This window comes from Castor canadensis, chromosome 6 (genome assembly GCF_047511655.1).
Source record: "Castor canadensis chromosome 6, mCasCan1.hap1v2, whole genome shotgun sequence".
Lineage (NCBI taxonomy): Eukaryota > Metazoa > Chordata > Mammalia > Rodentia > Castoridae > Castor > Castor canadensis.
In genome coordinates this window covers 5,179,034-5,206,318 of record NC_133391.1, presented here as the reverse complement: position 1 = coordinate 5,206,318, position 27,285 = coordinate 5,179,034, and the positions used below count along the sequence as shown (strand labels likewise).

General features: G+C 38.5%; 1 protein-coding gene across 1 annotated transcript; it reads left to right on the top strand.

The window, feature by feature from the left end:
* Positions 1-290: 290 nt before the first annotated feature.
* LOC109680778 (cytochrome P450 3A9-like) lies at positions 291-27,111 on the top strand. Its single transcript, XM_074075581.1, has 13 exons — positions 291-472; positions 1,704-1,797; positions 2,797-2,849; positions 4,435-4,534; positions 7,795-7,908; positions 8,145-8,233; positions 9,470-9,618; positions 15,080-15,207; positions 16,770-16,836; positions 18,331-18,491; positions 19,791-20,017; positions 22,794-22,956; positions 24,646-27,111. The coding sequence occupies exons 1-13, from the start codon at positions 402-404 to the stop codon at positions 24,739-24,741; spliced, it is 1,512 nt and encodes a 503-aa protein (XP_073931682.1). The 5' UTR covers positions 291-401; the 3' UTR covers positions 24,742-27,111.
* The last annotated feature ends 174 nt before the right edge of the window (positions 27,112-27,285 follow it).

Below are 27,285 nucleotides of genomic sequence, written 5' to 3'. Positions count from 1 at the left end.
GAGACAAAGACAGACTAGAGATTTAAAGCCAGTGGCTTCACTTGAGTTTTTTATAAGAAGCCATAACCTTTGGCCCTAGTAACAACAATTATTGCATTACTTATCGATAAGTCTATAAAATGTGAATTCAAAGATCAGAGTACAAATATCCAGGAGTCCTTGCCAATTGGCAAGGTGGAGAGGACATCTGACTCATGCAACTGTGGGTGGCACACAGGTAGCTTTCCTATTGGCTGTACATTCACCACCACCTCTTTTCTCAGCACATAAAGACAGCAGGCTGGGCTCACAGAGTCACAGCTCGGTGCAGAAAGAAAGCTCAACAGTTACAGCTCTGCAAAGAGCAAAGGCCACGGCTGAAAGCAAACCTCATAGGAAAGAATTGCTGCAGGAAAGTGAGCATGGACTTGATCCCAAACTTTTCCATAGAAACCTGGGTCCTCCTGGCTACCAGCCTGGTGCTCCTCTATCTGTAAGTAGCAGTCTAAGCTCCTGACCTCTGTCACCTTGGACTTGGAGTGAGAATTAATATGATCTATCTATTATCTATTTGGAAGATCAAAAAAGAGAATGAACAGGAAATTGCTTAAGAGTTGCATGCTACAAAAATCTAAGGGCTTATTATCAACCTTATCCCATGAAGGAGTTAGTAATCATTGACCTCCCATAAAACATCCAATTTCTGGATCTAGGAGGATTTAGAGAGATCATTTGGTTCTGGGAACTGATCTCTGATTGAGTTGATGTTTGAATTTTGATTCATAAAACAAGGTTCAGGAGAGGCAGATTGCAAACAACTGGTCACTGTGTGCAGTGGGGTGTACCATCAGCAAGATTTCAGGATTCTAGGGGGTGAGAGGGGTCTTCATGAGTTTTGGTGTCATTATCTCTGTGTTCTGTTCGCCACAAGCCTGTGTAGAAGGATTGAACCCTGTGGACACAGCTGGACTCTGCTACTTCCCTCTCACCCTCAGCATCATTTACACAATGTACCTAGTGCACCCAGAGTTTATGGTAGTTTCACATCCCACTCTACCCTTTGTTCTGTTATTCTTCCCCAGAGCTCCCCTCCCTCCTAAAACTGAATTCCTCCCCCATAGTGTGCAGAACTATTCAACATTAAGTCATTACTCTTAAGAGCTAGGAATTCTGGCAGAAGTTTTGAATTTTTATTCTTTTTCTCATCTTTTCTCTTCCACTCTAAACATCAACATAGATATTGGTTTCTTCTCTAACATGAAATCTAGTGGCAGCCTCCAAATGCAGGGGCCCCAAAGCAATTTGAATTTTAAATATTTTTAGCATCTAAGCTCCACTACAGAGGCATGAATCAAAACCATGTAAAAAGGGCATGGTGGCTCACACCTGTAATCCCATCTACTTTAGATGCAGAATCAGGATGATCAAAAACTTAGTGGAACACTAACTAAATAAACAAGCTGGGCATTGTTGTTCATTCCTTTAATTACAGACACATGGGGGGCATAGGTAGTAGGATCATGGTCTGAGGCCAGCCCAAGAAAAAGACACATTTATTGACTACATGTTACCTACCTGCCTCAGCCTTCCCAGTTCCTGTATTAGTGACTAGCAACCTCCATTTGTATGATGTTGGGAAGGAAAGAGAGGAGAACAGAGGGAGAAAGAGACGAGAGAAAGAGGGTACTGATGATCTCTATGACTTGATTTTCTCATATTTATAGATATGGGACCCATTCACATGGACTGTTTAAGAAGTTGGGAATCCCTGGCCCCAAACCTCTGCCTTTTCTGGGAACTATTCTTGGTTACCGCAAGGTAAGTGTCCCATTGTGCTTCTTAGGGTTGTAAGATTGAATTAGTTCCCTCAGTAAAAATGCTGCTCTTTGGGAGGAAGTTCTGAGATTTCAGACTTTCAGAGACTTCTTGGCCCTCACCCAGACAGAGCATAACCAGGTTTGCTGCAGGGCTCTGTTTCCAATGCCAGAAGCATCAGGTTTCGTCAGCTGATGAACTCAGATCTCTAGCATGTCAGCACTCGTGTTGGTAACAAAGTTAGACTTTGTGAGCTTCTAAGAGGATTTTCTTTTTTCCCACTGGAGAAGGCTCCAGGAAGTTCTAGTCATTGCACAGCTCTGGATCTATTTATCTGCACAGTTAAAACATCACCACTGAAACTTAACACCAGGAGGATATCTTTTTTGAGTTTTAGAAGTGAATTCTCAGAATGAGTATTTAATTTGTGAGGGACTATGTGTAGAAGTGGCATCTCTTCATCTTTCCACATTGAGCTAGAAGCACTGGAAGGCAAGTCCCCTTTGTCTCCTCTTGCTCTCTCACTTTGTCACTTATTAACATGCCTGAGACTTACATTACTAAAAGAAGACACTGGTGACCTCAATGTCCTAATTCCACCAGAATTCATGAGATCTCATTAAATAAATGATCCCTGAAATTCAGGTTCATTGTAGGCTAATGGAAGGAATAATTCAGAGGGTTCCAGGATTTCAGAGACAGCAGAAGCAGAAGCAAACACACCTTAGAAAGATAAGGAGTCAGTTATTATTCATAGATCAGGGTAAGGAGTTGTGTACTGAAATACTGGAAAAAACTCAAGAGTGATTGCAAATTCCTTTGTCAAGTATCTCCTGAATTTTGTCTTCTTTCCCCCTCTGAACTCTCTGAGTTGGAAATCACTTCTGCTAGCGAGGAATACTAATCTTGATCTCACAGGATTTCAGTCATTTGAGGCCCAATTAGAAATGGGATCGGTACCGTTAGAATAGTAATGGGATGTCATGTGGTTTCTCTTCCCAGGGTTTTGCAGATTTTGACGTAGAGTGTTATAAGAAATATGGAAAAATGTGGGGGTGAGTATTCTGGTAAATCCCATTGGGTAAACTTGTTAGGATGAGAAACCCACTGTATTGGAACAATATCAGCCCAGAACCAATTCAGATGCAGCCTCCATGTATTATGAAGTTTCTGGAGACTTTTCCTTACAAGGATCCCACATGTCACCAAGTGTCAAGGTCCACAGTCAAGAATTAGGCTAAGACTGATGCATCTTATGACTCTTCCATGAGTATTGATACCGGGGAGACTACGAGTCTAATTTTTTGTCCAGAATCTGGCTATTCTCCCTTCTCCATCTTACCTTCCACTTTAATTACATAAAATGCATCATTTGATACCTTTTTATTGTATGCTTGGCTTTATATTTTGCCTACATTGGTTTCTTTTTTATTTCAAATCCAAGCAACTGTATTTAAATTTTGTATTTAACCACCCAGCTGCCAGTGGCTTGTGCTTATAATCCTAGCTATTTGGGAAGCAGAGATCAGGAGAATTATGATTCCAGGCCAGCCTGAGCAAAAAAGTTTGTGAGACCCCACCTTAATAGAGGAAAAAGCTAGACATTATATTGCATGTCTGTCACCACAGCTGTGGCAAGAAGTGAAGAGAATCATAATCTAGACTGATCAAATGTGAAGCCTTGTGTTTAAACCCCAGTACCAAAAGAAAAAAAATGTATTTAGCATTCACTTCTGAAAGAAAGTCTGGGAAACATAGTAAGCAGAATTGAAAATCATTAATGCTAAGCTTTTTGTACTTTCTCTGAATGCGTGCAGTTTTTCTTTCATTTAATTTTTGTTTTTCAGCCAAGAATTTTCAATGGAATTATATGTAGGATTTCTTTCTCTGCTTCGTTCTACTGCCCTTTAAGAAGTTATGTAGGATATAGCTGCACAGCTGTGTTCCCTGTGGACTCCATGCAGTTTATAATCTTGAATGGTGGCTCAGATCATTGAAGCAGCTCTTCCTGTTCAGAGCTGTGGGAGGTTTGGTGAGACCATTGGAAGAGGAGTAGTCATTTTCCACTAAGAGCGAGTGAGAGGAGGCTTTGCCACCTCTTATCTCTTTCTCTTCTCTTACAAACCAATCCTCAGAATCCACAGGCCCAACCACAGGGTCTGCGAGTTGACATGACTCATGAAGACCTTGTGATTTAGTGACAGAGTCACAGAGAGAGCCTTACATCTCCTAACTCAACTGCTCTTGCAACAGTTAGCACTTCTGAGCACTCGATCAAGTACTTGTCTTCAGATTTTAACTGACCTAATATTCTTTTTGATAATCCAATATTTTGAACATGCAAAGAACCATAGCTAATGCCATAGGCATGCACCACAGAAGTTCCAATGGTATCTTGTCATAACCCGTATGAAGAGCTACTTTGTGTCTTTTCCCTACTTAATTACCTTCATTTTGTCAACACTCCAATGGCTTCTGTGCTCAGAATCCTCAGAATCCCTAACTTGAACTAGGAGCTAATCTTGCAGTGTATTGTGGACTTGGGGTGTGGATGATGTAACACCAGCAACAAAATCTGAATTTCTGGGTGTGGTTCCAGTTCCTTTAGGTTTTTTAATCAACTCTGTTTTTCCAACACAGGTTGTATGATGGTCCACAGCCTGTGCTAGCTGTCACAGACACAGATATGATCAAAACGGTGTTTGTGAAAGAATGTTATTCTGTCTTCACAAATCGGCGGGTAGGCATCCTTTTTGTAAACATTTAAACCTTTATTCAATTTCTATCATGAAATAATATAAGTTCACAGGAAATTGCCCAAAACTGTACATGCAGGTGTCATATACCTTTTATTCTGCTTTACCCAAATGATACTATCTTGCACAACTATAAAAACAGTATGTTCCTCTTACTCTAGCAATAGGAAATTGATACAATATACAGACATTCTTCACTGTTCATCAATTTTCTGTGCCTTCATTTGTCTATTATGTGTATGTGTGTGCATGTGGGTATGTATGTGTTTATATGTGAGTATGTGTGTGTATATGTGTATATGTGCATGTGTGTATGTGTATATTTGTGTGTATATGTGTGTGTGCATGTGTGTGTGCATGTGTGTATATGGTTATGTGTGTGTGTGTAGATCTCTGCAAATTTACCATGTACACATGTCTGCTATACCCAGTACAGTCATGATATAGAGCTGGTTCTTCACCGTAAAGCTCCCCCTTGCTAGTCTTTTGGAGTCACCAGATGTAGCTTGTCTTTTTCTCTTAATGGTAGTCTTTTTATCAGAGAAAGTCTTCTATTTGAAGGTGGACAATCCACCTATATTTGAACTGTGCTTTTGGCAGTAAGTCTGAAAATTTGTCCCATACATTTCTTGTACTGTTGTTTATTTTTCTTAAAATTTATACAGTTTAAGCACTTTACATTTAAGTCTAAGGGTGTTAAATATTGTTTGATATTTGTGGTTCAGGTCAAGGGTCTTCTTTTCTTTCATCAGTTTTTTGACCCTGACTCTCCAGTTCTTTCAGGTATTCCTGTCAAATATCATTTGGGGGAGGGGAGTAAGGGAAGATGAAGAATGGATGAATTCAACTGTGATATATTTGATATGTTGTAAGAACTTTCATAAATGCCACGGTGCACCCCCAGCACAACAAAAAAAATCAGTTGGGGAAAATGTTCTGATATTGAATGATACCAGATTAAAACAGTCAGTTCATTCAACCAATGACTTAAGTGAATATGTTGAGAAAAAGAGGAAGAAAGGAAGTGAGGGAGGGAGGGAAGAAAGGAGGGAGAGAGAGAAGAAGGAAGGAAGGAAGGAAAGAAGGAAGGAAGGAAGGAAGGAAGGAAAAAAAGGAAGGAAGGAAAAAGATGGTATGTGACTCACACCTGTAACCCCAGTTACTCTGGAAAAAGAAAATCAAGAGGCTTATAATTCAAGGCCAGCCCAGGAAAGACCCCGTCTGAACAAACAATCCAGGTGTGGTAATTCGTGTCTGGAGTCCCAGCTATGCTGAAAGCATAAGCAGTGTGATCACACAGTTCAAGGATAGTCCAAGGCCAGACCAGAAAAAATATGTGAGACCCTATCTGAAAAATACCTGCAGCAAAAAGGTCCAGGGACATGGCACAAGGTCTAGAGTTCAAACCCAAGGAGCACCAAAACAAGAAAGGAAGAAGAGAAGCAGTTGGGGCCATGTGGTCAGATAGGTTTTTCATGTCCATTTGATCACTGTGACTTTCCCTGCTGCAATACCACACAGTCTTGGCTATTGTAGAGACAGACTGAATCATGTCATGTAGAGTGCTTTCTTCCTCCCAGTTCATTTACTTTGCAATGAATCATTCCACCTTTCATACGGATTCAGAATAAGCTTTTGGTGCCTGGCCTATACTGTTATAGAAATTGAAATCAACTCATTGATGCCTGAAGAAAAACAGTGTCCTCAGCGTGTTCAGTCTTGTGATCCATGAACACTGTGCTCCTCTCTACTCCTTTGGTTTTCTTTGATTTCCTTCATCAACATTTTGTAGTTTTCAGTACATGGATCTTGCACATGTTTTATTAGAGTCATACTTCAACCATTTAATTTTCTTTGTAACCATTGTGAGAGGGATTGTGTGTCTGTGGTGCTTTTTACATATTCCTTATTTATCTTGTAAATGTGCCTGATTGTCGTGTGTGACCTTGCATCCTACAAACTTGTTGAACTCAAATTCCAGAGGGATTTATTGTATGCACCAGCAGATTCCCTAACTTGAAAATATTTTACCTAAAATAGGGAATTGTCTTTCTCTTTAAAACTGCATGCTTTTCATTTTCATTTATTATTTTCTTGTCTTATTGTAGTAGCTGAGGTTTCCAGGAAAATGTTGATGAAAGTGGACACTTGTTTCTCAAAGATGCCAACTTTGAGCTTCTACAACTTAGCCTAATTTTAGCTGATAAGTTTTCTATTTTTCCATACAATCTATACCTTTAAGAAAAAAGTATTATGAGTGTTAATTATACATATGAATGTATTTCGGCACATGCATACATCTTACACTAATCAAATTCAGCCTTCCTCTATTTGGCCTTCCCTTCTATCCATCTCCATCTGTAGAAATCACTGTTCTGCCTTCAGGGTATATATTTTATTTGTCTTTCTGTGTCTAACTCAGGAGACATTGATGAATTTTACCTACCAATAGAATGAAAGCACTCAATTTAACCCGAAAGTGTGTTCCTAACTGAAGACTGGTTTTGCATATAACCTCTTCTTCAAGTTGAAGAAATTTCCTGTCTTCCAAGTCTCCTGGGTTTTTATTATGAATGAAGATTGCAAGTATAATTTTTATGCAAATTTATTTTTAGATAATAGATACAATTTTCAAGGAGGTGGTGCCAGATCTGTCTGAAGATGAGAAATAAAACCATCTTTCCTTTTCCATCTGTCTTTGGAGAAAAAAATTAGGAGAAAAGAGATAATAAGGAGTTACATTGATTCCTCAGAATAACAATTAGAATTTTAATCCTTTTAGAATTATTATCTTTTGAAATCAACATATGAAGACATCCCCATATCAAGATGCTTACTACATAGATATGTGAAAAGACAGAACTGGTATAAGGAAATATACAGTGGGACAAAGTAACCTATTATGTTACCAATCCCTTTTTATTTGGCACAGCCCTCATGGTTGTGTTTGCTCTTGTTCTGTTGATGTCCCTGGAGCAACAGGTTCTCAACAAATGGGACGTTTCTTTCCAAAAGGAGGTTTGAACCTAAATTCTAAACCCACATGAGGTGGGTGAGTGCCTCCTTCACCCTCACAAGGGGGCTAATCACTTGGGGAACAAATTTATTTAGTGTTTTACATAGGACCAGACACTCTCTAAGCAGTCAGTAAATATTTCTTTAAATAAGTGGTTTAAAAAATTTTTATAGCCATGGAGATCTCAAAACTTATGGAAGGCAAATTCTAATTTTCTTTGGACTCTAGCCATTTGGTCCAGTGGGATTTATGAAAAAAGCTGTCTCTATATCTGAGGATGAAGAATGGAAGAGAATACGAACATTGCTGTCTCCAACTTTCACCAGTGGGAAACTCAAGGAGGTAATAAGATAAAAGGACTTTTAATTGGGAACCAAAAGAATGGATCTGGGGACTGGTAGAAATTTAGAATATAGTCTTTTTCTAAGCCCTCTGAATTTGAACGCCCTTAGATCCCAGAAGAGATATTCTAAGATTCACCATAAATGAGATTTACTCCTTCATCTTTGGGAAAGCAGTGGCCTTTGGGATTGCAGTATCCTCATATAATTATGGGTGTTACTTTGTTTTGTGCTCAGATGTTACCCATCATTACCCAATATGCAGATGTGCTGGTAAAAAATTTGAAGATGAAAGCAGAGAAAGACAATACTGTCACCATGAAAGAGTGAGTATCAGTGCAGCCTCTGGTGTTCTGAGCTCTGTCAGGAGATCCTTCAGCTGCCCACCATGGAGCTGAAATTCCCACTGTTGAATTCTCCAGGGATCAGACAAAAGCAGGTGTGTTACAGCTGCAGTGGTGCAGACAGGAAGGGAAGCTCCCAGGAGAAAGCAGAGAAGCTGGGATGAAAAGGTCATCTTCCCTCTGTCTAAGAGTCGTGATTACTTCATCTCCTTAACTGCCATTTTTGATATTCTGTAAGACAAAATAGATAGTTTAGAAAGAAGAAAAATGACCTCACCAAAGTTGTGAGTGTACAGGGTAGGAAATATTGTGAGGACAAGACACCAAGTATGTATGGGGATGGTATATGGACCAGGAAAGTTACAATGTGGAACTTTAGAATAATTTAAATCTATAATGGGTTTATTGAGACCACCAGTGAAAAACTAAATCTTCCAACCACTTCTCCTTGATACTATGGGTAGGGAAATCATATCATTTATTGTGTAAGCTAGAATGTTTTCAATTTTCATGAAACATTGGTGTAAATTGCTATTGCCCTGTGCACACATATGGAGGACATAGGGTCACTTAGCTATGGGGTCCACCCAAGTCCATTTTGAGCAGAAAATTATTCTGCCATCATAGCAACCTCACTCCTCTTGGGATGGGGAACAGCAAGTTTACCAGGAACCTGAGCGAGGCGTATGGTGAAAGAGTGATATTCCTGGCTACTCAAAACAGGTTGTTGCTCCTCTGTAATGAGCTAAGGAGGAACCAGCTCTGGGCACACACTCTGTGCTTAGGCTATACCTAGATAAAGGTCCTCTTTTTTGAGTCCCCTAGGTAGAGTCACTTATTCGACCTTTGTCCTGTCAAGCACAGTGATGACACACCTGCTATCACCCACCCTCCATTCGCACTGCTGTAGTTTGTCTGGTTATGAGTCTCTGTCTCTCTGGGACTGAGTTCCTTGAGCTTAGAGATGAGTCTAACTCATCTTAGTGTCCCTGCCGCCCATGACAAGAACAGCTGCATCACTGGTACCAGATGCACACCTCGGGGGGCATGTGATAGGAGCATAGATTTGTCAGATGATCCTTCAAGTATTTCTAACACCGTTGGCACCCTGTCTGTCTTGCCTTGGTGTGTGAATGACCCCACTCTTCTCACTGCCTGTGTTGCAGAAGAATTGGGAGGAGATGCAGGTGTTAATTCTCCATGTCTCTCTCTACTCAGCATCTTTGGGGCCTACAGCATGGATGTGATCACTGGCACCTCATTTGGAGTGAACATCGATTCTCTGAACAACCCACAGGACCCCTTTGTGGAAAAAATCAAGAAACTCATAAAATTTGATTTATTTGACCCAATGCTCTTCTCAGTAGGTATGTGGACTACCATTTCACTCTCTTTCCCTTGATAAATAACAGTCCACTGAGATACAATTCACATACATATAAGTAACCCACTTAACCTATAAAGCTCAATGTTTTTACTACATTCAAAGATATGTGTAGACATAAAATTTCAATAGTAGAAATTTTGCTCAGGTCAGAAACCCTGTACCTTTTAAGTAGCTCCTCCTCTACCTCCCTCATGCCTAAGCCATCCCTTACATACTTACCAACTGTATAGATTTGCCAGTTATGGATTATATATATGAAATGGTACAATCCCTGGCCTTTGTGCCTGTCTTCTGTATTATTATGTTTTTAAGGTTCATCAGTTGAACCTTAAAGCATGGATCATTACCTCATTTCTTTTGAAAGATGAATAATATTCCATTGCATAGATGAAGCACATTTTATTTAGCCATACATCAGTTGGGGGCATTTTGGATTGTTTCCCTCCTTTGACCATTGTATTTCTGTGAATATTCTTATACAAGTTTGTGTTTGAACATCTGTTCTCAATTACTTTGGGGGTATAAACTCAGAAGTGGAAGTGCTAGATGGTATAACAGTTCTGTTTAACTAATAAGTGCTAAACTATTTTTTGTAATGGCCACACCATTTTCAATTCTCACCAATGAGGGATGCAGATTGCAATTTCTCCACATCTCAACTTCTCATTTGTTTTTTTCCATCGTTTTAATTACAGATGTCCTAATTAGCATGGAGGAGTAGCACATTTTGATTCTGAATTGAGTATCCCTAATGATAACGATGGTGAATGCCATTGGCCATTTTCTTTCTTTTTTATTGTGCAAAATACTGTGCCTCTTCATGATTTCATAGTATTTACAGTGTAATTCAATTACATTCACTCCCCATCATTCTCTCTTATACCCTATCCTCCTCCTCCTGGTCCCTACTCCACAAATAGTCCCACTTTTATGTTATATCTCTTTTATATGTTTTTAATCTAGCTTATGCATGAGAGAAAACATGTCATTTTTCTGAGCCTTGCTTATTTCATTTAACATGATGATCTGCAATGTAAATGATTAATTTCATTCATCTCAGTGGCTGAATAATCCTCCATTGTGATTGTATACCACAATTTCTTTATCCATTCCTCCACTGGTGGGCACTAATTTCATCAGTTGGGTATTTGGAATAGCTCTCCAATAAACATGGGTGTGCAGGTTATCTCTACCCTGTGCTGATTTACATTCCTTCAGACGTATTTCTAGAAGTGGTATCGTCAGGGCCTATGGTAGTTCTGTTTTTGGCTTTTTGAAGAACTTCCATTATTGCATTCACCCAGAGCTGCACTGATTTGCATTCCATCCAACAGTGTGCAAGGGTTCCTTTTCCTCCACATCTTGCCAGCATTCATTGTTCATTTCCTTGATGACAGCCATTCTGACCATCTGGGGTGAGGTGGAGATGGGATCTCAGTGCAGCTTGATTTGCATTTACTTTATGACTAAAGACTTTGGATGTTTCTTCATATCATTTGTACTTCTTTTGCAGCCTGTCCCATTTTTTTGCCTATTAATTAATTGTGTCCTTTGTTCTTTGGTGTTAGGATTTTGGCTCTCTTTATATTTTCTGGATATTAATCATTTATCAGATGAGTAGCTGGAAAAGACTTTTGACCATTGTGTGGGCTGTCACTTAATTCTGGTCATTGTTTCTTTGCTGTGCAGAAGCTTTACAATTGGATTCAATTCCGTTTTTCAATTTGTTTCCTATTATTTCCTGAGCTATTGGAGTCTCATTCAGAAAGTCATTGCCTGTGCTGACATCTCAAAGTGTCTTCCTTTGCTCTTCCTGGAATATTTTCAAAGTCTCAGGTTGAACTTTAAGGTCTTATCCATTTTGAATTGATTTTGTACATAGTAATATGTAAGGATCTAATTTCAGTCTTCTTCATATGGATATCCAGTTTTCCCAGCACCATTTATAAAAAGGGGTTGTCTTTTTTCCAACATAAATTTCGCCACCTTTGTTGAGAATCAGGTGGCTGTAGCTGTGTGTGCTGATCTCCGGGTACTCTGTTCTATCCCATTGGTGTCTGTTTTTGTGGCAGTGCTATGACATTTTTGTTATCTGACTCTGTAGTATAATTTGAAATCAGTTATTGTGATACCTCCAGCATTGTTTTTTCTTTATTCAGGATTACCTCAGTTCTGTGAGGTCATTGTACTTTCTTATAATTTTAGGATTTTTTTTCTAATCTGTGAAGAATGTTATTGGAAATTCTATGGGGGTTTCATTGAATATGTTAATTGCTTCTGATTACACAGCCATTTTTACAATATTAATTCACTGATGCGTGAACATGGGAAGTCTTTCCAGTCTTCTAGCGTCTTCAATTTCTTCAGTTTTCTTTGTGGAAGTCTTTCCCTTACACTAAATATTTTTTAGACTGCTGTGATTGATATTGCTTTCCCTGACTTCTTTCTCAGCACACTCATTATTGACATTTACAAAACTACTGATTTTTGTGTACCAATTTTATATCTTCCTAGTTTGCTGCAAGTGCTTATCAGATCTATGTTTTTGATAGATTCTTTAAGATCTTTTAAGCGTGGGTTAACATTGTCTGCAAATAGGTATAATTTGCCTTCTTTATTCCTTCTTACCATCCTTCTTACTTAATTCTCTTGCCTATTTCTTTGGATAAGAATTCAAGCACTGTATTGAATAAGAATGCAAAGAGAGGATATCTTTGTCTCATTCATGATTTTAAAGGAGATCCTTTAATTTTTCCCCATTTACTGTAACTTTGCCTATGTGTTTGTAATCTGTAGCCTTTAATAAATTGAAGTATGTTCCTTATATTCCTAGTTTCTTTGAGATTTTTATCATGAAGGGATGTTAGATTTTGTCAAAGACTTTTCTACATCTACTGAGAAAATCATGTGATTTTTGTTCTTGATTCTGTTTATATGCTGTATTATATTTATTGATCTGAATTAAAGTTGAACCATCATTTCTTCCCTGGAAGGAAACCCACTTGGTGGTGATGAATGATCTTTTTAATGTGTTGTTGAATTCTGTTTGCAAGTGTTTTATTGAGGGTTTTTGCATCTATGTTCATCAAAGATATTGGTCTACAGTTTTCTTTTTGTTGTGTCCTTACCTGATTATGGTAACACTGGCCATGGTAACACTGCCTTTGTAGAATGTGTTGAGTGATGTTCTTTCCTTCTTATTTCATAGGCTAGATTGAGGAGCATTAAACGTTAGCTTTATTTAAAAGTTCAGTAGAATTCAGCAGCAAATCCATCGAGTCCTGGGCTTTTCTTTGTTGGTAGAGTTTGTTATTGCTTTAATCTTACTGGTTGTTATAGACAGTTAGATGGTTCCATTTTACAGGTGCATGTGTCTAGAAATTTATTCATTTCTTCTAGATTTACCAATTTATTAGAACATAAATTTTCAAAGTACCCCGTAATGATCCTCTGCATTTCATTGGTAGCTGTTGTAATATCTGTCCCCTCTTTTCATCTCTACTTTTGTTAATTTGGATCTTCTCCCTCTATTTTGGTTAGTTTGGCTAAAGGATTTGTCAACCCTGTGTATATTTTTGATGAACCAAATCTTTGCTTCATTGATTCTCTATGTCTGTTCTATCCCTGATCATTATCATTTATTTCTGTCTACTAATTTGGGGTTTGTCGTGTGCTTGTTTTCAAATAGCTTAAAGTGCATCAGTAGGTTACTTATTTGAGATGTTTAATCTTTAACGTGTGCACACAGCTATAAAGGTCCTTCTTATAGTTGCCATAGCTGTGTTCCAAAGGTTCTAGTAAGTCCTGTTTTCATTTTTCACTTGATTCTAGAATTTTTTTAATTTCCTCTCTGATTTCTTTGATGACCCAATGATCATTCAATAGTGTATTGGTCCTTCTCCATGAATTTATATGCTTTTTCCTGGTACTTATTTCTCATTTTATTCCAAATGATCTGATAAGTTATATGATATATGTATTTATTTCAGTTTTTATTTATTTATTTTTACATGTTTGGGTTTTTTTGAAATTTATTTGCAATTGCTTATTACTATTTAAATATTTAAGTTGATGCTTTTGAATGACCTATATATAAGGATTTTTCTTTTTTTTATTGTTGTACTGGGTGGGGGTACATTGTGGCATCCACTAAAGTTCTTACAATATATCAAATATATCATACTTCAATTCACCTCCTCCACATTCTCCTTTATAGCTTCCTTCCCCCATTCCTGAAATAGTTTCAACAGGTATCATTTTAACATTTTCATACATGTGTACACAGTTTCATGGACTAAAATGAGATCGGTTGTAAAGAAAGTTCCATGAGCTGCTGAGAAAAAATGTGTATTGTGCAGCTATTGGATGGAATTTTCTGTAGAGATCTGTTAAGTCCACTTGATCTATGGTGCAGCTTAACTCTGATGTTTTTTATTGGTTTTTCTTTCAATTGACCTATTGATCTCTCAATTGATCTTATCAATTGATCTATTGATAACAGCAGGGTTGAAGTCACATACTATCATTGTGTCCTGTGACATATCCCTTTATGTCCAGAAACAGTCTTTTCATAAAATAGGTGCACAAAAACTCAGTGAATATATGTTTATAATCATTATATCTTCTTAATGATTGATCCTTTTGATAGTGACCTTCTTTATCTCCTCCAACTAATATTGGCTTGGATTCTTCTTTGCTAGATATGAGTATAGGAACTCCTGCTTGCCTTGAAATTCCATTTGCTTAGTATATCAGCTACACTGCCTTTTCTCCATCTCACAAACTGTTTATATTGTGTTCTCAGTTTTACCTTTCAAAACAATTTCTTTTTGTTTTCCTTTGTTTGGGGCAGTACTGGGGCTTGAACTCAGGGACTTATGCTCACTAAACAGGTGCTCTACCACTTGAGCCACTTTACCAGTTCTAAACCATTTCTAATTGTGCTTTATGATTCTTCTTTGATCCAATTAGTTATTTAGGACTGTATTGATCAGTGTGCACATATTTGTGAGTCTCTCAATATCTAATTATTGTTTTCTGGCTTGTCTCCATTGTGATTTGTTACAACAAGCTATATTTTTTCTGCTCTACAACTCTCGTTTCAATAGCATGATGAAATGCAGCCCCGGACTAAAGCCTCATTGTTCCAAAGGGACTTTAGCCCAGTCTGTAAAAAATATATGAGAAGTAGGGGAATTTAATCATTTTTCTATGGCAACAATGCAGAAATGGTCAATGACCTCCCTCCTATGGTGGTGGCCCTGGGTGTGTCATGCCTTTGCTCTGCCAGTGGCCTGGAGCCCAAAGATCACAGAGGGAATGGCTCCTGTTAGAGAAAATCTGATGACTTTTACTGTTCTGAGTGTTTGAATAAATGTAATTGTTCCAGGTAAATATTGCATTTTCACCATGGTTTCCTTTCTTCTTTCTTTCCCCTACAGTAATGCTTCCATTCCTTATACCAGTTTATGAGGCATTAAATATTTCCATGTTTCCAAAACATGTTACAAATTTTTTTAAATCTTCTGTAGAAAGAATGAAAAAAGACCGCCTCCAGGATAAAACAAAGGTAATCTGGTGATGTGGTTCCATGAGGATGTTCACTGGTTAATAATTTATTGGGAAGTATACATACTATTTCTGTTCTTCCCTGTTTTGTAAAATTAGATGGAGAGCACTAGGGTGAGAGCAGGAGTGTTCAGATTCTAGTGGAGAATGAAGAATGTAACGGTGGGGAATAAGAATATACAATGTGTCAGAGAGAAAGAGTTTAAAATGTCATGGCATAAATATTTTGAGATAAGAACTTTACCACATCCCACAAAAAAGGAACCCTGGCACACGATTGGTGGAATAATGATTAGTGGAGACTTTAAGTAAAATGCTATAGATGTTCCTCAAAAATTTAAATTTCTGCCATTTAGGGGCTCAGGCCCAGGGCCTCACACATGATAAGCAAGGATTCCACCACTGAACAATAACCCCAGCAAAAAAATTAAAAATAGCACCACACAGTCCAGCCACCTTCCTACTGGGTATATACTCAAATAAAATGGGATCAGTATAGTTAAGAGACATCTGAACTCCCATGTTCATTGCAGTGCCATTTAAAACATTTCATTGACATAGTCAAGGTTCACATCAATTGGGCTTGGTGTGATGTTTCAATATATCATCACAGCACTAATTGTAATTGCCACAAAATGGCGACAATGTTAAGTGTCCACCAACTGATGGTGTATGGTGGTATATAGAATAGGAATACTATTCAGCTCTTAAAAGGAATAAAATCCTGTGTTTTGTGGTGTTCAACATGATTGGGAAAGGCAATCATTATGTTAAGTGAAACATGCCTTGAATCTAAAAATATGACCTCATAGCAGTGGAGATACAATGGTGGTTACCAGAAGCAGGGGAGGGAGATGGGCAAAGGTTTCTCAATGGGTACCAAGTTATAGTTACATAGGAGATAAGTGTTCTCCTACCTCTAATCATTGTACAGTGGCTATAGATAACAATCATGTACTATACATTCCCAAAAGCTGGAAGAATGGATTTTGAAATTTTTCAGCCCCTCATTACCTGAAGTGGTTGTAGGACTTCTCTGGACACTCAGAACAAGGATGCCTTCAGGGTAAGGAAGCAATACTAGTTTTCCCCAGGTGTCACTGAAAAGATTTCAGGATCCCAGAGTGGTGGAATATTTCAAGATGCTTGCTGCAAACTTCCTGATTCACTCTAGAAAAGAATGGAGTTTAATCTGTGGGGTTATTGTGTATTAAGAATGAAGATAGGTTAAAGAGTGAAGTCTAGGATTTTTTCCTGAGCAAGAAGGTGTAACAGGAGAAGGTGGTCACCAACTGGCCAGGAGTCTGTGTTCAGAGCCAGAGAAAATCAGGTGTAGGAACAGCAAAGATGAAAAGCTGGTGAACATAGCCTGATTTCTCTCAGGAAACAGACTGCTTTCCAAAGTTTATAAATGGATTGTTTTGTTCCCTGAAAAATCAGCAATACTAGGCAGACTTTTGGACTTAAAGGGGCCATATGCTCAGAAGGCAGGTGAAGTTTAACACTCTGACCTATTTCTGAATTCATGAGTGACCTGTCTGAAATTTCTCTTTGCTCTTCCAGCACCGAGTGGATCTCCTTCAGCTGATGATTAACTCCCAGAATTCCAAAGACACAGAGTCCCATAAAGGTAACCAAGGATGCTTCACAGTCTACAGATACGGAGGCTCAGAGGGTGGGGCTTGCTCTGGAAACCAAAATCAATTTCCAGGAAGAGAAGCATTTTTGCAAAACTTCAGAAAGATATGCACTCTATTGTTATATACTGCATCCAAGGCTCTCTCTCCTTCTCTATCTCTCTATCTCTCTCTGCTCTGTCTCTCTCTGTTTCTCTTTCTGTCACTCTCTCTTTCTCTCTCTCTCTCTCTCTCTCTCTTTCTCTTTCTCTTTCTCTCTCTCTGTCTATGAAAGCTACTTATGTTTTCACAGCCATCTGACAAAATTAATGAATATTTATTTGCTCTAGAGAAGGGCGATGGTTGATTCCAGCTTGTTGGTGCAAATATGTCTATGCGTGCATCTAGTTACACATCTACCACTCTGTCATGTGTCTGTCTGTTTATCAAACATTTAGTTCAATATGTCTTTCTGCAGGTCAGGAGATAATCTATGGTCTCACGGTTCAATACAATAACCTAGATACATGCGGCTCTCAAGCACTTGATATCTGTGTAGTGCCACTGCAGTACTGGACCTTCAATTATATTGAATTTTAATTAATTTAAATTTAAATATCCATAAGTGAAATGTAGCTACCACAGTGAATGGTCGAGCTCTAAATGCAGAAGTCATAGTAAATTTCAGTTCAGCTTCATGGGGTTCAAGCTCATTGAGAAAGTAGTTTGATTGTTGAATCCACCCACAACCACATCACTGAAGTCATCATCAGTCAATGTGCACGCTGTAGAACTTTCAAACACTCACTTATTATTTTTAAATTTCCATTTCATGTTTGGTGTAGGTGCCATGATTATTTCAGGGCTCTGCAGACTAAACCTCCTAATGCATTCCCTGAACAAGAGGCCAGTACCCCAGGTCTTCTAACACCTGATTCCCAAGCTAGTTTGTGCACACTGATCATCACGATTAATGCAATTTCACATATTGACTTGGTGATAGGTCTAGTGTGGGTTTGAACTTGTGTCTGTCTAATAATGTCCAAGAAGTTCCCGATGATGCTGGTCCAGAACCATACTTTGAGTACCAAGTTTTTTTGTACCCAATATTTTTCCCTTAGCTCCTCCAAACATGTTTACATAAGAGATCCTTTAATTTCCCATACACTAAAGCCTTAGTGTTGCAAATTCTTTCAAAGTGTTTCAAGCTATGGTTTAGCTAGAATAATTTAAAATTTTTAAAAGGAGAATGCTCCTTTTTACTTATACATTTTTACTTACACAAATTAATTGCTCAGAGATCTAAGGAGTATACTGATAACATTGTATATGTTAGAAACATTGTCTTTTAACATTAACTAGTGTGACTTGGTAAGGATGGCAGAATGAGGACAAGATAGACAGATGTAGGGTAGCCTATTGAAGCCATTATTTGGATTTTTCTTAATCTAAACAGTGATGTTCTGTATTGACTGTCTTTATCTAAAATGTATGTTCTCTTCTATTAGCTCTATCTGACCTGGAGATTGTAGCCCAATCAATTATCTTTATCTTTGCTGGCTATGAGACCACCAGCAGTGCTCTTTCCTTCGTTACATATTTATTGGCTACTCACCCTGATGTTCAGAAGAAATTGCAGGAGGAGATTGATGTGGTTTTTCCCAATAAGGTGAGCGAATGACATCATAACTGGATAGGGAGGGAAAAGGTGAAGCATTAATAAGAATGACAACTCATAATTTCCTATGGGAATTTTTGCACAGAGTTGTAGCATTGAATATTTCACCAACACTTCAGGAAAAATCTGAAGAGAGCAGTGAAGGGGAAAACTTAAGTATAGGATGCAACAGAGATATGAGGTCTTTGTAAAAGAATGTTGACCCAACTGTATCCATTGTCTGTCACCAACATAATACAAGAAAGACACATCCACAAAATCCGAGTGACATGAAAGTATAAGCACATATGACTCAAGTGTCTAGAGAGTTAGTTGTGTTGACATTGCGAGGTGTGCTCTGGTCTGACTGTGGGCTGAGCAAGGGTGACCTTGGCTGGGCTATGCAGGTGACTCAGCTGTGCCCCACACATCCTCACACTCAAGTCATAGAGCAAGACGTGAAGCAGCCAAGAGAGGAGCCTAGTTGTCTGACTCCAACACCAAACTCTTAACCTCTACATTATGGTCTCTCTACTATAACACTAAGTGACAGGCACTTCACTCACCCAAACTGAGATTCTGTGGGGTGAAGCTACCTGGAATCTGGCACTGGCACGACTGGTCTGGCCGTGAGGTGGACATAAAGCATTTTCTGCAGAACTTACAGTCAAGCCCTGAAGCAACAACCAGGAGAGTAGTCCTGGGGCTGAGTGTGTGGGTTCCTATCTGCTGTAGAACCTTTACTAGAACCAAAATTGTGTGTCATGATAGTCTCCTTCATTTGTCATATTTGGTGTAGAAGGGACTAGTTTCTCCTCAAATGATTTATACAGTTTTTTATTATGTTATCTTGCATTAGATAGTATAGTATAGTATAGTATAGTATAGTATAGTATAGTATAGTATATATTCAAAATAGTAGCTTTGCAGGCTATTTCACCTTAATGGAACAAGATTTCTCTCTTTACTATGTACTAAATGCTTACGACCTCTCTGTTTGAAAGTGACACTGACTTTGGCATACTTGGTTTAGCATAATCGTCACAATCCATAGTCACATCTCCTCAAGTGAGAAAGCAAAAGCAGTACATATTAATGCTAAGGATTTCAGGCCCTGGGATGGAGATTGTTCCTAAAGATCTCTCAAATTCATGACTCCTTTATACTTCCCATTTGCCGTTAAGCAGGTCAACAGACATGGTAGTTTAAACACTTTGTCAATGTCCAGGTGCTTTACCAACGTGATTTATTCCGTAGCCTGAGTTCAAAGTTACTCCCCAACTTTATGAAAATATCTTCCTTTCTTTCCAGGCACCTGCCACCTATGATGCCCTGGTACAGATGGAGTATCTAGACATGGTGGTGAATGAAACGCTCCGATTGTACCCTATTGCTGGCCGACTTGAGAGGCTCTGTAAGACAGATGTTGAAATAAATGGAGCGTTCATTCCCAAAGGGACTGTGGTGATGGTACCAACCTATGCTCTTCACCGAGATCCAAAGTTGTGGCAAGAGCCTGAGGAGTTCCACCCTGAAAGGTATAGGGTCTGTGGGAAAGGGAGCCTGCCTTAACCAGGAAAAGGAACATATACTAAAAAGGCTGGTTCAAGTGTATTGTTATCTCTTAGTACAGAAGACATAGGTGTGATTGTTCAATTAGTTACACAAATGTACTTTTATTTCTAGCAGGTTTTTATATTACATGACACATTTTTTCAAAATTATACAAATTAACTAGAAATAAGAATTTTCATCCTAAGTCTCAGACCCAAAAATAATCATTAGGTAATAATGTGACAAATATCCTCAAGAACATGTTTCTGTGCATGTAAATCTTTAAAATAGAATTGTACCAGGTTGGTGGAGTGGCTTAGGTGGTACAGCACCTGCCTAGCAAGTGTGAGGCCCTGAATTCAAGCCCCAGTAGTGCAAAAAAATACAGCATCAAAATAGAATTGCACCAAATTTTAATTGATTTCGAACGGCTTCTTATTTTATGTAACAGCAAGGTATAAACTTTTCAGTGTCTCATGCTAATATCTGCAGTCATCCATCTATAACTATAGGTTTACATCTGTAATTTCAACCAATGGTGGGTCAAATTATTATGAAAAACATGCAGCACTGTTGAGAATGTGCAGACCTTGGTCATTCCTCACTAAATAGCACAATATAAGTATTTGTACAGTATTTACATTAAACTGAGTATTCTGAGCTTTCTACAATGATTTAAAGTGTGCTCAAGGATGAACTTCAGTCCTTTCCAAATGTTCTTGCATTTCTTATAAAGGACTTGAGTACCATGGATTTTATTTTGGTTAGATCATGGAACTAATCCTCCAACAGACACAGTGCAAAGACACTGTTGTGTGTGTGCACATGCACGCACACATGCGCAAATTTTTAGGATGACTGTATGCATCTGCCCTAATTTCTTCAACACTCTCTTATTTTCGGTGTTTAGGCTTTTTATTTCTTCCAGTTTTTCTGTGCTCTTCCTTTTGGCTCTCTAAATTTATCACCACCATTAAGAAATGTTTCCATCTTGTGTTTGGTTAAACATTCCTTCCTGGCTCCTCCAGTGTGCTTGTGAAAATGCAGGCTGAAGAACTGAGGAGGCCTCTTCTCTGATGGTTAGGCAGCCTCACTGAGGACAGAGGAGACCTCAGGTCCTCCTGGTCCTGTCTCTGCTGCTGTCCTGGGCCAGCTCCTTCACACTCAGTTTACTTCCTGACTCTTCCACAGCTAACTCATCTGCTTTCTAGACAGCTAAGAAATTGAAGGTGTCTTGGGTAAACTCTTCTAGAAACTTGCAGGTCCTTGGCCACATTTATGGTCTAGAAATAGTTAGATTTTCTCATTATTTTATTGGTGATCAAAGTAGAGAATGAAGTTTTACAACAGGAAGCCTCTGATCTACCCTTTTATTGGCCTCTTACTAGGCATTTCCTGAGGGCAGGGATGGTGTCTGGTTGGCCATGGTGTCTCTAGTGGTACCACACATAGTGACTTGTTGAAGGAAGACTAAATCAAGGTTGACAGAATCTTCAATTTTCTGGACAAGAGGACTTCAGTGTTTCTTCCTAGCTCAGCTCTTCTACTTCCTATATACAAGCAAGTGTAAAATCAGAGCCAACTCACTGTAGTTCTTAGATTCATTCAATTATGAAGCAAACAGTAAGTGTTCATCGTGTAGAAGGACTAGTCCAAGCTGTAATCACCAAAATTTTACTAAATATCTATCATAGAGAATGTTTGACAAGTATACAATCATAACCTATAGGGAAAAAATCTATAGAATAGCTTTAATGCAGCTCCATGTGCCCACCTCCTTCCTCAGCAACCATCCACCCACATCATCCACACTCCACCACAACCACCCCCTGACTCTCATGTTTCTGTGAAACACGTCACCTGTATATATTTCAAAAGGTTCTCCACAATACAAAAAAGTTTTTCAAATACACAACCACAATGCCATTCTCGCTTTCCCCAAATCATCATTTTTTCCTTAAACACTCAGTAGGAGGGGAGATAGGATACAGCAATAGAGGGAGTGAATGTGATCAAAGTACAAGATAAGAATTATAGAGAAGGAAATGATGAAACCCCTTACTGCAGGCAATTTAAATTTGTGTAACATTTGGGTCTACCTTCCCAGGATTTATATCCTAAAGAAACAGCTAGAGAAGGAAATTAATGATGGTATTACAGCAGAAAACATTATATGCCTTTGTAAATTATCTCACTTAAACTATTCAGTGATGTAAGAATGGGATGAAGAACAATAAGGGGAAGGAGATGAAAAAGAGCAAGAGGATAGAGAAGGAAGATGGAGAGAAGGAGAGGGAGAGAAGTAAAGAAGAAAAGAGAGGAAGGAGAGGAAAGATGGAGAGGAAAGAAAAGAAACAACACTTCCAATGGTAGGAGGCATTTTTCCTCCTGCCTCAATGATCCAATGATGAACAGAAGGGTAAGTTAAGGCAGGAACATATCTTCCTTCCATTGGTCTCATTTCCTATGTTTCAAAGTATGAACACATCTCCACCACAAATGGAGTTTTAGTATTTACTAAAGATAAACTTTCTTTTAACTACCACTCATCACCACTATCAAAACTTAAAGGATCAGAGGAATGGAAAGGATCTGTAGCTTACAATTCCTGTGGCAAAACCACAGCAGCATTTCAAAGACCAACCCAGAATCTCATGCTGTCTACTACTGGTTATGGATGTCTGCAGGGAACCTCAAATATGTAATTCTTGTGATTTTCCTGTTTCACCAACATGTTCTCATCCACTGCTGCTGCACCAGGTTCAGTAAGAAGAACAAGGACAGCATTGATCCGTACATATTCATGCCTTTTGGAAATGGACCCAGGAACTGCCTTGGAATGAGGTTTGCTCTCATGAACATGAAAGTCGCTCTCATCAGAGTCCTACAGAACTTCACCTTCAAACCTTGCAAGGAAACACAGGTTAGTATAATTACTGAATAAATACTATTTTAAGGAAGTTCTTTCTAACAGAGGAAGCTACTTAAAAGTATGCAGTCGTTGATCTTTTAATACTTTATGCTATGGGCCAAAAAAATCTTTCTTTGTTCCATTTATTAGATTTTAAGTTCATTTGATTTTGGAGACACATCTTTTGCTTTGTAATGACCAAAAATGGAAGGATCATCCATAGTCACACAAATAAGCATGACACGATTATGGTCAGTGTCTTTGAACTTGAGCAAAGTTTAATCCAGCTTCATATCAACTGGAGTTTGGATGCCCTGTGGGCAGTTGTAATGGACAGGCATTGTGTCGTCATGAAGGTTGAGTGTTGCTCTCCTCTAGGAGAACATAAAAAAACTCCCTGAACACAGTAATTTATTTCCAGGACTCACATATTTAATGTCTGTAGACTTTCTGCCTTGGAGAAAGGACAGATAGAAATTATTTCCACCTTATTTGTGGCTGTGGGGCAGCTGTGTAGTTCTCCTGTAAATGTACAGTCAGGGAGTTCATTCTGAGATAATGGAGGGTTCTGGAGCCTTAGGGATGAGACAGACACCCTCGGCAAGCTCCAGGTGTTTTCTAGGCTGGAGATTATCAACCTCATGATAGATTCCTTGTCCTTCCCTACACCCTCTCTGTGCTAAGATCAGAAGATTACTCAATCAGAGAATTCACCACCACTAAATAATGACTCTAAATATGAAGTAAGGGTTTAATGAAAGTCTCAGGAATTCCCTATTTCCACTATCCTTTGCAGTTAAAGATGTTAGCAAAGAAAAGAAATAGACCATGAGCTACATGGTGGTGACTCATGCCTGTAATCCCAGCTACTCAGGAAGCAGAGATCAGGAGGATCACGGTTCGAAGCCAGCCCAGGTTAATGGTTCACAAGACCCTATCTTGAAAAACTCTTCACAAAAATATAGGGCTGGTGGAGTGACTCAAGGTGTAGGCCCTGAGTTCAAAACCCAGTACCACAAATAAAGGAGAAATAAACCAAAATTCTTCCTGAAATTCTCTTTACATTAAACTGAATTGGTTTAGTTGGAAGAGATGAGAGGATTCTTTACAGGTTGAGCCCTGCCCATATAATTAAATGTAAAGTATTTACTCAAAGTTATCTTGCAAAAGCCTACAAATAAAGTGGTGAAGGGGATGAGTTCAAGCATGACATATTTCATATAGTCTAAGAACTTCTATAAATGCCACAATGTACCCCCCACCCAGCACAACAGTTTTAAGAAGTTCCGACACATACAAAATTAACTTTTTATGGCTTTTCTGAAATAGATCGCCTTGGTCTCTAAGTGTCTGGTTTAAATTTTTTAATTCATCCTTGTACTTAAAATTGTCTGAATAAACAAGCTGACATTTTTTTTCATAGAGTAAGTGCTCATAAAATATATTTTTCCGATGAACAAATGAAAGCTGTTACTACCCAGTGTTGACAGAGCTTATCAAATGAGTAGAAGGAATTCAAGATAGGTGATGATAAAAGTAGTTTTCTGACCCAAACAATGTATGCACATGTGAATAAATGAATTTTTAAAGTAGTTTTCATGTACTTATAAAGCATTACTGTCCTTATTATATCTCTTATTCATTGTTTCTGTGATTGGTGGCACTTTGTTGATTGCTTGTCATTGTGTTTACCTGTTGAAGATCCCTATGAAATTAAGCAAGCAAGGATTTCTTCAAGCAGAAAAACCCATTGTTCTAAAGGCTGTGCCAAGAGATGGGATTATAAGTGGAGCCTGATTTTCTCCAAAGACTCCTGCTACATTCTTCAAGGAAGTCAACCAATTTATTTTTATAATAAAAACTCACAAATGAAGATGAACTTCTTCTACACTTGATTAGTGATTAGAGGTTATGGACACTCATTGAGCTTGCTCAGTGTGTGTGTAGGGTATTGTCTACTGTGTTATAGAAAGGAGGTGACTACTGCAAAGCCTCTGTCTCTCTGGTTTTCATGGAATTATCTCCATCTACCCTAGTTATCACCATCAATTCCTCTGAACAGAGAATAAACATTTATTACCTATTTTATCAACAATTGTTAATGAAAATAAGGATTATTGGAGGCTCTACTAGTGAAATTTATATCAAATGTTTCATCTGAAGCATTTTACAATCAGTATTTTATTTAGAAATTCGTTAACACCACTCTACAAAAGAATGATCCAAGGCTTTCATGCACACTGTGGGGGAGTGGAGATCTATAAAACTGAATGAGGAGTTAATTTGTGAACATCACATTCAATGGTCATGTGCAGTCTGTTTCAGGACTCCAATTTGATTATTGTAATAGGCAGTTAATTCACTGTGACTTTGCTCATTTCTTGGAAGGTGTACTTATAGTGTAATTCTGCTATTTTAAGTACATATTTTTATAACACTGTCCTGAGACAGTGTATTTTATTGTGCTATTAGTTTTGATTTAATGTCTCTATTGCATTCCCCTGATGATTCTGGAAGACAGAAAGCATGTTTTCTTATATTTCTTTGTATTCCATCTTCAACTTCTAACTATGTTAACACAATGAACATTGAATGATTGCTTTGTCAGTTGATTCTGAAGCAATTCTGAAAGCTACTCATTGGTTTCAGCTGGCTTCTTTTAATCCCCCTTTCCTCCTATTGCCTCCCTTTCTCTTTCTTTCCCTTCCCTATTTTCTCCTTTCTTTCCCTCACTTAGTCTTAAGGCCATTGCATAGGATAAAACAGGTTGTGGACATACATTATAGAAGAGAAGGGAGTCATGGTGGCTTCAAGTCAGAGATCAAGCAGGATGAGGAAATCACACTTTGCCTGGGTGTAGAACACAGGCAGGGGGAGATGGGGCCATGCATGGCCTGAAAAGAGTAACCATTGACTAAATAGAGTATATATGTGCATACAAGGCTTGGTTTATTTCTCCCCCCTGACCCCACCCCCTCCCTTACCACCCACTCCACCCCCTCCCGCTCCCCCCCTCAATACCCAGCAGAAACTATTTTGCCCTTATCTCTAATTTTGTTGTAGAGAGAGTATAAGCAATAATAGGAAGGGACAAGGGGTTTTGCTGGTTGAGATAAGGATAGCTATACAGGGCATTGACTCACATTGATTTCCTGTGCGTGGGTGTTACCTTCTAGGTTAATTCTTTTTAATCTAACCTTTTCTCTAGTTCCTGGTCTCCTTTTCCTATTGGCCTCAGTTGCTTTAAGGTATCTGCTTTAGTTTCTCTGCATTAAGGGCAACAAATGCTAGCTAGTTTTTTAGGTGTCTTACCTATCCTCACGAGTATGGAAAACTTAAGTGAGTGAGTTTGACAAGAGTGATGGAAGGTTCGTCACTGTTTGTGAGGCGACTTACTTATTCAGAAAGGGAGAACACTAGAAAGAACCCTATGGAATAAGGCTGGGGTGGAATCTGGCAGTGTTAAAAGAGAATGAAAAGGAAAGGAGAGGAAGAAAGAGAGGAACAGAGAGGGGAGAGGAGGGGGGAGAGGAGAGGTAGAGAGAGAGAAAGGATAGACATGCTAGATAGGTAGAAGAGAGGTAATAGAAGAGAGAGAGATGATAGACAGAAGATATATGATAGATATACATAGATAGATAGATAGATAGATAGATAGATAGATAGATAGATACACAGATACATAGATAGATAGATAAATAGATACATAGATAGATAGAGAGAGAGATGATAGGTAGATAGATAGATAGATAGATGTAAATGTGTATGCGTGACTATATAAATAAATTCCCTGCTTCTCTACACTGCCAGGGCTAGGCAATAATGCCATCCTAACAGCAATGTGCACACTGATTTCTCAGATCTTGGATTGTGAATAATTTCTCTAGTCTAAGAAGCAGGATATTTAGAGAAATGACTGATTCCAGGGCCGGGGCAGGGAAAGTCCAAAATGAGCCTGGAATACTTTGTTGTGCCCCAAAGCACTAAAATGCTCAAAAAAGACAGAAACACATAGAAAGGACAATAAGGTGAAACCAAGTGGCCTTCACTGACGTAATGACACACAATGTATGAAATAAAAGATTATAGCCCATTGAATTAAACAGTAAGACATGAGCATATGCGAGTGTGTAAATAAATAAATAAACTTTAATCTTGATAAATATACTTACACAGTTTTGGTGTTACATCTGTCAGAATAAGAGTTAATTATAAAAGGGCAAAGAGTAACTGTATAGTGGACACAGCTGGCAGACACTCCCATGAATCAAGAAGCAGAAAAAATATCCTCAAAAGTGGGATAACTGTTCACAGGACAAAGTCAAAAGAACACAGGATCTC

Bases quoted from the DNA above. Each gene is read 5' to 3' on its own strand.
- LOC109680778 (XM_074075581.1), top strand. From the start codon at position 402: ATGGACTTGATCCCAAACTTTTCCATAGAAACCTGGGTCCTCCTGGCT. The intron at 1,798-2,796 runs GTAAGTGTCCCA...TTCTCTTCCCAG, and splicing joins CTATTCTTGGTTACCGCAAG to GGTTTTGCAGATTTTGACGT. The intron at 16,837-18,330 runs GTAACCAAGGAT...CTCTTCTATTAG, and splicing joins AGACACAGAGTCCCATAAAG to CTCTATCTGACCTGGAGATT.